We start from the raw sequence: 12,500 nt of genomic DNA on the forward strand, positions 1-12,500 counted from the left end.
TGTTGTGGGGCTGGGCCCCAGGAAGGAGGCGGGGCCTATAGCCTCTAGTGCAGCGAGGGGGGGTGGGAGTTGTGGGGCAACTGATCTCTGTTCTGCTTCATGCTTTTAAACTATTGATTCCCCAATGGGCTGTTGATGCTGGACACTGGAGCTGAGATCAATCCCAAACTGATGATACCGGTTTATGGGAGATCAATGCCCTAGTTTGAGCTTGTGTCTCTGACCAATAAAAGCTATTACCTCGCCCACCTCATCTCTATAACATGTTGATGATGTGATTTGTCTCAAGGGGGGGAGGGGGCAGTATCTTGGGGACCCTTGCTCAAATGACTTCAGATTTGGGCCACTCATACTTGAGGTACTTACCAAGGCAATGTGACTCCGCATGTGGATTTTAGAGCATTCAGGAAAAAGTAGCTGTTAAACAGTGAGCTAGTCTCATCCCAAACTATTCCGCCCCACTGTAACACAGGACCACATTTCGGCCCAGATCATGCAGACACTTATGCACGTGCCTAATTTTGCTACTGTGAGTAGCCCTACTGGATTACTCATGGCAGTAAAGTTAAGCATGTGCATGTTTGCAGGACCTTGTCTGGGAAGTGACAGTCCTAACAATACCAAAAACAGGAGTGTTGAGTGTGCATGGGGGCCGGGGAAGCAGGGGCACAACCCCCCTCCCCCCCAGTCAGCAAGGGCACAGATTGAACTCCTCTGGGGCAGGAGATGGGACTGCGGACAGGGGCAGAAGATGACAGCTGTGAGAAGAAGGAGGGAGAGCTGGAGACACAGCTCCTCCAGCCACGGGGAGTACAGAAAGTACCCCTCTAAAAGCGGCCAATTTTTTTATTCCTGTGTACACTGCTGGAAACTCATATCATTCAAACACATAGAAATTGAGAGAATAATGATTGACTTCCCATCAAAAGTTAAGTACCATATTCAGTATTGCTACTCTCATAATATTTGAGGTTTTCCTTAAATACACAGCTCCTGGAGGCAAGTGATTAGGGAAGACTCTCTGCTTTTTAATTTTTTTTAAAGTGTTCCTCTAGCTCGCATAGTTACAGAGAACAGTTTGTAAATGTGACCCATATGCAGAAGGCAAACAATAATACCACCTAGCTCTTATATAGCCCTTTTCATGAATAGATCTCAATAAAATCTCAATATTTGTATCTCACTAAAAATAGCCTAACTTAAAAAAAAAATCCTCATGATTATTAATCCAAACTAATGCTTTTTCTGGCCTTGACTTGTGATTTGTTAATGTTCTGGGTTGGCAACACTGTCTACACCAGGGGTCCGCAACCTTTCAGAAGTGGTGTGCCGAGTCTTCATTTATTCACTCTGATTTAAGGTTTCGCGTGCCAGTAATACATTTTAACGTTTTTAGAAGGTCTTTTTCTATAAGTCTATAATATAGAACTAAACTATTGTTGTATGTAAAGTAAATAAGGTTTTTAAAATGTTTAAGCTTCATTTAAAATTAAATTAAAATGCAGAACCCCCGGACCGGTGGCCAGGACCGGGGCAGTGTGAGTGCCACTGAAAATCAGCTTGCGTGCCGCCTGTGGCACACGTGCCACAGGTTGCCTATCACTGGTCAACACCTAAAAATACTGCGTTTTCTTTAAATCTCATGGAAATTGGAAATAAAAAGCATAATGATTTAAATATATTTCATGCAGTCCCCCCGTTTATTGGTAATATACATCCAATCGATTTTGTAAAACATCCCAAATACACGCATGTTTTTGTGAGATAAGGTTTTGTAGTCAAACGTTGCTTCCAAGCTATTGAAACCGAAATTTGCAGTTGAAAAACCCCCAGGGGGCTGGAATGCGTGGAGTTTTCTAGGAAGACAGATGCTGAGCACGTTACTATTTTAGTACAAATCCCTGTAATTTATTAAATTTTCAATTGCATATGAGCTAACGGAAGCACGTGAGCTACTCCAACAACGCAACACCGGTAGCAATGAGGAAAGCGATCGTACTCTCACAGGATCACTGGAAACTACAGAACAGGGGCTTCTGGGGCCAGGAAATGAGGTCTCTGAGCAAAGCGCGCTGGGTTGCACGTTGGGCTATGCGTTTCCGGGCTCGGGGATGGTGGTGCTGCTTGTGAGTGTGAGCCAGCTCTTCGCTTCAGCACTGTTGCATGTAAGTGAAACACAAGCGTGGCTGTCTGGCTGGTTTCAAGGGGTCTTAGTACTGCAGAGTACACTGGCCTAGATTATGTTGGTTGCCTACTGCAGGAAGTGTAATTCAGTGGCAATAACGATTTGAGCAGGGGTCTCAGTCTGCTTTTTCTGTTGGCCTGTGGGGGAGAACAGGCTCCGGGAAGCAAGCTTGGTTTAAGTGAGAATGAGTGCATGAACAGAGCAGACTAGCAAGGACACTTTGCAACCAGCAGAATGTGCAGTGCAGAGACACTAATAGGCCGGGATCCTGTGAACAGTTCCACACTGGCTTAGTTTTGCACACCTGAATAGTCCTATTGCGTATAGTGTCTGCCTAAAGTTAAAAACAAGTGTCTTTGCGAGACTGAGGGCCATAGATTGTAGGGCAGGGACAATCTTCCTCTGCACAGTATCGAGCACAAACTCTGAGTGGGGCTCTGCGCTCTACATGCCGGATAATGGGCATCATGAACAAAGGGATAGAGAATAAGACAGAAAATATCATATTGCCTCTATATAAATCCATGGTACGCCCACAGCTTGACTACTACGTCCAGAAGTGGTCGCCCATCTTAAAAAAGATATATTGGGAAAAGTTCAGAAAAGGGCAACAAAAATGATTGGGTATGGAATGGCTGCCATATGAGGAGAGATTAATAAGACTTTTCAGCTTGGAAAAGAGACAACTAACGGGGGGGGGGGGGGTTGATTAAAGTCTACAAAATCATGACTGGTGTGGAGAAAGTAAATAAGGAAGTGTTATGTACTCCTCATAACACAAGAACTAGGGGTCACCAAATGAAATTAATAAGTAGCAGGTTTAAAACAAACAAAAGGAAGTATTTCTGCACACAACGCACAGTCAACCTGTGGAACTCCTTGCCAGAGGATGTTGTGAAGGCCACGACTATAACAGGGTTCAAAAAAGAACTAGATAAATTCATGGAGGATAGGTCCATCAATGGCTGTTAGCCAGGATGGGCAGGGATGGTGTCCCTAGCCTCTGTTTGCCAGAAGCTGGGAATGGGCGACAGGAGATGGATCACTCGATAATTGTCCTGTTCTGTTCATTCCCTCTGGGGCACCTGGCATTGGCCACTGTCGGAAGACAGGACACTGGGCTAGATGGATATTTGGTCTGACCCAATATAGCCGTTCTTATGTTCTAATAGAGCACAGGTTCAGAAAAGCAGAGGGTGAACTGCAGGTTCCATGATCCATGCAGAGGGGTCTAGGAAGTGAAGGACTCTCCCTGCCTGCTGGTGCTTTCCTCCCCCCAAATACAGTGGACAGGAAGTGGAAGAGACTCCCAGTGCTCCCTGCCTCTGCACAATGAAGAAATGGGCTTCCCCAGGCTCTTTGGACTCAGTCCTGTACACTCATCTCCCTCTTCCACCCTCCACTAAGCTCTGTGGAGTGGTCCTGGGAAAACGAGATGCCTTCCTGCCCCAAACTGAGAAACAGAAGCCGCTGTGCTGCTGCTACTGATCAATGTCCTTTGGCAAGGCTTGAGGAAGAGTATGTATATATCTGAGCTCCCCCCATGGCAGGGCACAAGAATGATGTCATAAGAGTGGTCATACTGGGTTAGACCAATGGTCCATCTAGCCCAGTAGTATCCTGTCTTCCAACAGTGGCCAATGCCAGGTGCTTCAGAGGGAGTGAACAGAACAGGGAATCCTCAAGTCATCCATCCACGTCATCAGCTAGCACATGAGGCTGGAAAGCAAAGGCACTGCCCACAGTAGTGAGAGTGACCGTGCACAAAGGGTGCTCAAAAGCCCGCTGTAGAGTGAAAAAATCTTTCTGCTTGTCTCAGTGACAGTGATGGTAAGAGTTACTTGGGCCAATATAGAAGGTACATAGTCATCTCAGCGGTTACATGTGACAATAGAAGGTACACATTTTTGTATGTTAGGAATATGATTTTTTTTTTAGCTGTGTGCGCCTTTAAAAACAACAAATGAGGGAGGAAATGGAAGTGTTTAATTGACTTTTTCATTAAAATATGATGTAAGAAGTGACTAAGATGATTAAACAGAAAAAGGAGGCAAACTCAATGCTGGTGCAACGGGTTGGAGTAGAGGCATCTGCTGTTGCTAATAACTACACTGATTGCTCTTTAGGTTCAGTGAGTGGGAAATATGAGTGAATGGCAGAGGAAAAGTCCTTTAGAGTGGCAGACTTATGTGAACAAAGAAGTAAAAGTCACAGCTGCTGAGAAACATGAATACAAAGGATGGGTCTTAACAATTGACCCAGTTTCTGCAAAGTAAGTACAGAGCTGTATTTGCTTATAACAAAGAGAACGGTGATCTGATATGGAAAGACTGAATCTGAAGCAAACTTGCTTGGAGCAGAAATGGCACACTGGAATTTGGTCCATAATTCTATATCTGTGTTAATTAGCAGGGCCAAGAGGAAGGGGATGCTAGGAGTCATAAGGATTGTTCATATGATTTCAAATGGTCATCTAATTTGAGAGACTAATAGTTTTGGGGAACAGATGGAACCCAGGAGCTTGGTTGCTCTTCATTCATGCCAATTTTGCTGTGCATTTTAAGCACTCTTAAAACATCATCACTGCTTCTGTGTAGTGCTGTGTTTTAAATATAGAATGCATTTGGCCTTCGTCACATCCAAGAGAAAGCCAAGGGGAAATATTCAAGGGAGCTTAACATCTTAAAAATACCAATCTATTTTCCTGTTAAGTATCACCTAAAGCCCCAGTGCTATATTGTAATCCATAGGGTGAACTGATTTGCACCAATGCAGATCACAATTGGGGCTGTAGATAATTAAAAAAAATCAAACTTTACACTATACTTTGTTTTTTGTATTTCACTCATCTTGGACAATGGAAGTAGATAGATGAGTTTATTTTCTGTTCTCATGGGCTAGCACAAGTGATTTTAGGCTGAAAACACTGCAAGGGGATGTTTATATCCAAGCAAAGTGTTTTAGCTAAAGAAAGAATGTACCAGAGGGGACAGGATGCATAAATTCAACATAAGGGCTCTGCATTATTATTTAGTTGGGAATTGAAAGTCTACTACTCTGTGTCTTTACGGTTCCTAGCAAAATGGGGCCCCATTCCTTGTTGGCCCTTGGGCATTAGTGTAATAAATGTGATTAATAATAATTAGGGCTGTCAAGGGATTAAAAAAAAATCACGATTTTTTAAAATTGTGATTAATTGTGCGATTAAACAATAAAAGAATACCATTTATTAAATATTTTGGATGCATTCTACATTTTCAAATATATTGATTTCAATTACAACACAGAATACAAAGTGTACAGTGCTCACTTTATATTTTTGATTACAAGTATTTGCACTGTAAAAAAAAAAAACCAAAAGAAATTGTATTTTTCAATTCACCCAATACAAGTACTGTAGTGTAATCTTTTTATCATGAAAGTTGAACTTACAAATGTAGAATTATGTACAAAAAAACAGCATTCAAAAACAAAACGATCTAAAATTTTAGAGCCTGCAAGTCCACTCAGTCCTACTTCTTGTTCAGCCAATTGCTCAGACAAACAAGTTTGTTTACATTTGCAGGAGATAATGCTACCCGCTTCTTGTTTACAATGTCACCTGAAAGTGAGAACAGGCATTCTCATGGCACTGTTGTAGCCAGTGTCGCAAGATATTTACATGCCAGATGTGCTAAAGATTCATATGTCCCTTCATGCTTCAACCACCATTCCAGGGGACATGTGTCCATGCTGATGACGGGTTCTGCTTGATAACAATCCAAAGCAGTGCGGACCGACACATGTTCATTTTCATGATCTGAGTCAGATGCCACCAGTAGAAGGTTCATTTTCTCTTTTGGTGGTTCAGGTTCTGTAGTTTCTGCATCGGAGTGTTGCTCTTTTAAGACTTCTGAAAGCATGCTCCACACCTCGTCCCCCTCAGATTTTGGAAGCCACTTCAGATTCTTAAATCTTGGGTCGAGTGCTGTAGCTATCTTTAGAAATCTCACATTGGTACCTTCTTTGCATTTTGTGAAATCTGCAGTGAAAGAGTTCTTAAAATGAACAACATGTGCTGGGTCATCATCCGAGACTGCTATAATATGAAATATATGGCAGAATGCAGGTAAAACAGAGCAGGGGACATACAGTTCTCCCTCAAGGAGTTCAGTCACAAATTTAATTAATGCATTATTTTTTTAATGAGCATCATCAGCATGGAAGCATGTCCTCTGGAATGGTGGCTGAAGCATGAAGGGGCATACGAATATTTAGCATATCTGGCATGTAAATACCTTGCAATGCTATCTACAAAAGTGCCATGCAAATGCCTGTTTTCACTTTCTGGTGACATTGTAAATAAGAAGAGGGCAGCATTATCTCCTGTAAGTGTAAACAAACTTGTTTGTCTTTGTGATTGGCTGAACAAGAAGTAGGACTGAGTGGACTTGCAGGCTCTAAAATTTTACATCGTTTTGTTTTTGAGTGCAGTTATGTAACAAAAAAAAATCTACATTTTTAAGTTGCACTTTCACGATAAAGAGATCGCACTACAATACATGTATGAGGTGAATTGAAAAGTACTATTTCTTTTGTTTATCATTTTTACAGTGCAAATATTCGTAATAAAAAATAATATACACTTTGATTTCAATTACAACACAGAATAGAATATATGAAAATTTAGAAAAACATCCAAAATATTTAATAAATTTCAAACGGAATTCTATTGTTTAACAGTGCAATTAAAACTGTGATTAATTTTTTTTTGAGTGAATCACGTGAGTTAACTGTGATTAATCGACAGCCCTAATAATAGATGCTTATGTACATCTCCTAGGTTGTGTTTTGGGAGATAAGTTAAGAATGAGGTAGTCTGTGCTTGGAGACTAATCAGAGCAGACTCTTCATTTAGTCCCATTATGATCTTCTTGGGTACCTTAGTATTCAGAAGTTTTAAGAGCTTGCTCCATCATATCTAAAGCAGCCACCGCAGTGTGTCTGAGAACTGTCCCTTATAGAGATTTGTACGGCTGCTAAATGGAGTTCTGGTCCTCTGAAAATATAAAGTACTACAAGTGATTAGGGTCTTTGCATCTTGGTGCAGCTTTGCACATGAGAACAAACATTCTTCCCCGTATCTTAGCTCTGCTTTATGCTGAACTAGAGCATGGGGTGCAAGGCTCTGAGTATGCATTGAGAAGGAATCGGAGCTGTGTGTGTGTGTGGGGGGGGGGGGGGGGATATCTGGCAGGAACATTTTGGGAAAGTACAGTGAGTAGCGCTTTAGCTCTTGCAGACTTGTAAGATGGGGTCTGAACGTCAGGTTTGAAACACTCAGTGTGCCTGGTGCTACAGGCTGAACTCAAGGCTGGGCTGGCATAGCCCTTGCTTCTCAGGGTAGATAAGTAGAGTTCCGTGCATTTAGCTTTGAATTTGTTCAGACAATGAATGATGGAGGCTGTCTACTCTGTATGAGACATTGGAGCCCACAATGCGTTGTGAAAGAGTAGAGAGCTGCTGCTTCACTGCTGTTGCTTAGCCCTGCCCTCTACTCACCAATGCTGTGTTTCCTGTGCCCACTGGTGACGGTCCTCCCCTTCAAGGTGGCTGCAATGCTGTGGTCTTACATCTGTATCATTTGTAAAGCAGTTTGGTATGAAAGGGGCTGTGGAAATTTAGGCTAGTTGGCTAATTGGGCCAGGCTAAATTGGGCATCTTCTAGGAAACTAACATAGTCAAATAATAGTGAATGGTGTGACAGTGCTAGCACAGAGTTCTGACAGGTGGCTGGCAAAGCGGAAAAATAGCTTCTGCCCTTTTCCCCTGAGGTAGGGAAAAACTCCATTATTGTCTCCCTTCTCCACATAAACTTACTTGATATTTCTAAGACTAAATATTTTCTTCACTGCATTTGTTGTGGGACTCTTTAGAACAGGGGTCCCCAATGCGGTGCCTGCAGGCGCCGCGGCATCTAAGTGCGCCCACGTACTGGCTGGCGGACGAGCATCCGCCGAAATGCCGCCGAGAAGCAGCGTCATCCAGAGGTGGCGACGCCTCTGGATGACGCTGCTTCTCAGCGGCATTTTGGCGGTGACGCCTATTGACGTTGCCACTTGTCAGCGGCATTTTGGCGCATGCTCGTCTGCCGCCACGGTCCTCCGTGGCTCGTCTGGCGGCCACCAGACAAAAGGTTGGGGACCACTGCTTTAGAAGATCAGAGCTGGAAAGGCAGCACTCTGAGCCACTAACCAACTGGCCCGGGGCCTGAGTCAGTTACAAAGATTTCCCCCCCAGCTGTTGGCCAGATTTGAGTTGAATAGTTGTTTAAAACTTGTTTTTTAACAAGCAAGACCTAGATGCACAAAGGTACTTAGGTGCCTGCATCTGGGGTTTAGGTGCCTACGTCTGGGGTTTAGGTGCCTAAATCCCAGTTTTGGCTCCAATGCATTCCTCAAAACTCCCACCGAACCCCATAGGCACCTAAACTCGGTGCCTACGTTTTCAGGGTAGAAGTTGGCTCGGCATCTATGTTTCTGCCGCTGGGGATGTGCACAGTTGCCTCCCTCTAGGTGCCCAGATGCCTATCTCTGACCTAAGACCCAGAGCTATTCACAAACTGGGAAAAGATAAGCGGAAAAACACTTACGGCAGGGGCGGGGGCCACTCTGGTAGGTGTGCTCAGGGCCTGCCTACCAGGTCAAGTCTAACTCTCAATCTGGCTGGAGGAGGATATGGTGGTAGTGCCCCACCTGTAACTTTTAGTCCAGTGGTTAGAGCACTCACCTGGGATGTGGGAGACCCAGGTTCAATTCCCCTCACTACCAGAGGGGGAGAAAGGTGGAAGCCCCCTGTTGAAATCCTTTGAGTGCTCCCCACTGAACTACAGATAGTCTGATGGGGTCCCCTCAGTCTCTCCCATTGAAGCTCCACTCGGGGTAAATAAGGGAGCAGGGGGACTGCATCCAGGTCTCCCACCTCTCAGCTGAGTGCCCTAAGCACTGAACTATAGACTCTCACTCAGTGACTATTTATGTACATGTCCACCGTGGAAAGTTGCTGGGCCGGAGAGAGAGAATGATTCTGTAGTCCAGTGCGTAGGGCACCCACTTGGGAGGTGGGAGATGCAGGGTCCAACCCCCCTGCTCCAATCACTCTGTCATTAGTTATCCAGAGTGGACCTGCTTCAACAGGAGAGACATGGGTCTAGTCTACACTGCAGACTGATAATAGTATAATTGTCGCTCAGCGGTGTGAAAAATCCACACCCGAGTGACTGTAGTTACACCGACCCAGCCCCCGGTGTAGGCAGCACCATGACAGCAGGAGAGCTTCTCCCATCAGCAGAGCTGCCACCTCTCGGGGAAGTGGATTGACTATGCTGACGGGAGAGGGCTCTCCCATCTTCATCGAAGTGCTAGAGGCACAACTCCATCGGTGCAGCTGCATGATGCAGTGTTTGAAGTGTAGACCTGCCCTGAAGGTGCCCCACATCAGACTATCCCATAGCCCAGTGCTATGAGCGCTCTCCTGAGCGGTGGGAGTCCCCTGTTGAAATCCTTTCTCCCCCTCAGGCACAGAGAGAGGAGTTGAACCTGGGGCTCCCCCATCACAGGTTAGTGCTCTACCCCGGGACTAAAAGTTGCGAGGTGGGCGGCAGCAGCACCACTTCCTCCTCCTCTGGCTGTTTGGCGTGGAGTGAGGCAGGCACTGAACTCATCCCCGCAGGCGCCTAAGCTGCCTGACACTAGGAGACAGGTTCCCATCTATGGATTGCTAAGCAGAGACTTAGGTCATGTCTATGCCATAGTGGCACAACTACTGTAGCACCATAGCATAGACGCTTCTCACATCGACAGGGGTTTTTTATGTCAGTGTAGTTAATCCCCCTCTCCAAGAGGCAGTAGCTAGCTCGACAAGTGTAGACCAAGCCTTAGGCACCTCTTCTTGAGAGAGGAACAGGGCTTAGCACACACCTCTCTGGTCAGCATCTCCCATTGGCTAGCTTAGGTGGGGAGCTGCCTAGCATGCTGGCTTTTGTGGCTTCCATTCTGAGTCATCTCTGTCTCCCCATTGATGGTATAGGGACCCTAGGTGTCTGACTCAGGCTTTGTGGATCGCAGCATTGTTTCCATGATTTTTTTTTCTAGGTGCCTAAAAGATATATCTGTGATGCTCAGCATTGCAGTGCTCAGGCTACGTCTACACTACAGCTTATGTCAGCATAACGTATGTTGCTCAAGGGAGTGAATAAATCACCTCCCTGAGTGACATAAGTTACCGCGCCAGAAGTGCCAGTGTGGACTGCGCTATGTCAGTGAGAGAGCTTCTCCTGCCGACACAGCTACTGCCACTTGCGGGGGCTGTAGTAGTTAAACCAATGGGAGAGCTCTCTCCCGTCGGCTTAGAGCAGCTACATTAGAGAGCTTACAGCGGTGCGTCTGCATCTGTGCCGCTGTAAACTCTCTAGTATAGCTGTGCCCTCAATCACTTTGTGGTTCCCACCCTAAATTCCTTCCCAATGCAATCACTCAGGCCATGTCTACACTGCACTTTGTCATTAAAACTTTTGTGGCTCAGGGGTGTAAAAAAAAATTCCCCCTGGACCACAAAAGTTTTAACGACGAAATGTGCCTGTGTGGACAGCGTTTTCTTGGCGGGAGCTGCTCTCCTATCGACGAAGCTACCGCCTCTCGTTCGGGATGGTTTTGTCACCAGGAGAGCTCTCTCCTGGTGACAAAGAGTAGCTACACTGCACACCTTACAACAGCATGCCATTGTAAGGTGTGCAGTATAGACATAGCTTCAGGCTTTATCTCTACTGTCCACAGTGATGTCCTCTCCTTGCACTGCCAGTCACCAAGGGAGTCTTCCAGAGGAAATGAAACCTGATTTTTCCAATGTACAAACAAACAGCCCTCCTCTCCCATTCTTTTTTTTTCCCCACCAAAAAGCATTCTGGCACTGTTATATAATAAACAAGCAAAAAAGGCAGAATCTCTCCTCTGCAAGCACCTTAATGGTGGTGAATTTATCTCATGTATTTACATGGTAATTAAAGTGTGGAATTCTATGTTCTGGCCTTCAACATGCAAGATGTTAAATAGACTAGGTTATAATATTCCTGGGCACTCAGGAACCCTGTGTCAAGTTTGCACTTCCAGAGTGTGTGTGTGTGTGTGTATATGTGTGTGTGTGTGTGTATATATATATATCCAAGATTTTCAAAAACAGGTGTTTGAAATTTGCCTGATTATGTGGCATGATTTTTAAAGTGACTTCTAATGAGAACTCCTGAGCTCTCAAATTTTGGAAATCTGGCTATGTATTTACTAACGTAATTCTAAGCACCCATTTTTGAGCAACACGGCCTAGATTTCTCACTGTCTTTTTCTAGTTAATGATTTATCATTCAATATACGTCCTCTTTCCTGGCAGTGTTGCCCTAGTGAAGCTCATGGAGGATGGAAAAGTATGTGTCTCAGTCATCCTGGGTCACGCTGTACAGAAAGTTGAAATAGTGAATGAAGGGGATGATGAAATGAAGGAGCAGCTTGCTCACTTATTCATGCCAGAAGAGAGCAAAGCTTATGGCCACGAAGAACTGGAGAAGAGGAAGAACAGCCTGAAGACTTGGCTGGAGACCAATCACATCCCTGTAACAGAACAAGGCGAGTCACAAAGAACACTGTGTGTGGCAGGTGTATTAACTATCGACCCACCATATGGGCCAGAAGACTGCAGCAGCTCCAATGAAATTATTCTATCTCGAGTCCAGAGCTTGATACAAGGCCATCTTGCAACGCAGTAGTAATGGACAAGTTGACAAACGCTTCTCATCTAAAACGCTTCTATTTCAAACAGGGGAGGTGTTCTTTTTCCCTTAAATTAAGAATTGTTCTATACTATTGGTTGACTTGATTTTCCACTCACACGTGTGAGGGTGAGCGGTACTGTTGTGCGTTAGCCACTCTGGCTTATTCTGTATGTGAGGGAACAGATGGTGGATCAGTCGTACAGCTGAAAGCATTTGTACTACCTAATATTTTGTATAAAAAAATGTTATTTGGTATGAATGACATTTTATTCTATGGAATCCTAATTCTTTATCTAACACTGTCTCATATGAAAGATTGAGTTGATGAATCTTGTCTTCCTGGCTGTGTCCCTCCCCTCTGTGTCCGCCTTTAATTGCCTCTCCTCCTACCTGTGGGTGACAAAGATTGGTGGAGTGGTAAATACTGAGGAGGACAGGACAGTCATACGGCACAATCTAGATACAGCCACATGCAAAATTATACATTTAGGGACATGGAATGCAGGCTCTCCCTAC

At 44.6% G+C, this 12,500-nt stretch overlaps 1 protein-coding gene across 1 annotated transcript; it reads left to right on the top strand.

The window, feature by feature from the left end:
• The first annotated feature begins 2,085 nt into the window (after window positions 1-2,085).
• On the top strand, window positions 2,086-12,249 carry GEMIN6 (gem nuclear organelle associated protein 6). Its single transcript, XM_065401367.1, has 3 exons — window positions 2,086-2,165; window positions 4,312-4,457; window positions 11,606-12,249. The coding sequence occupies exons 2-3, from the start codon at window positions 4,330-4,332 to the stop codon at window positions 11,976-11,978; spliced, it is 501 nt and encodes a 166-aa protein (XP_065257439.1). The 5' UTR covers window positions 2,086-2,165; window positions 4,312-4,329; the 3' UTR covers window positions 11,979-12,249.
• Window positions 12,250-12,500: the final 251 nt, after the last annotated feature.

This window comes from Emys orbicularis, chromosome 3, assembly GCF_028017835.1.
Source record: "Emys orbicularis isolate rEmyOrb1 chromosome 3, rEmyOrb1.hap1, whole genome shotgun sequence".
NCBI classification, from domain to species: domain Eukaryota; kingdom Metazoa; phylum Chordata; order Testudines; family Emydidae; genus Emys; species Emys orbicularis.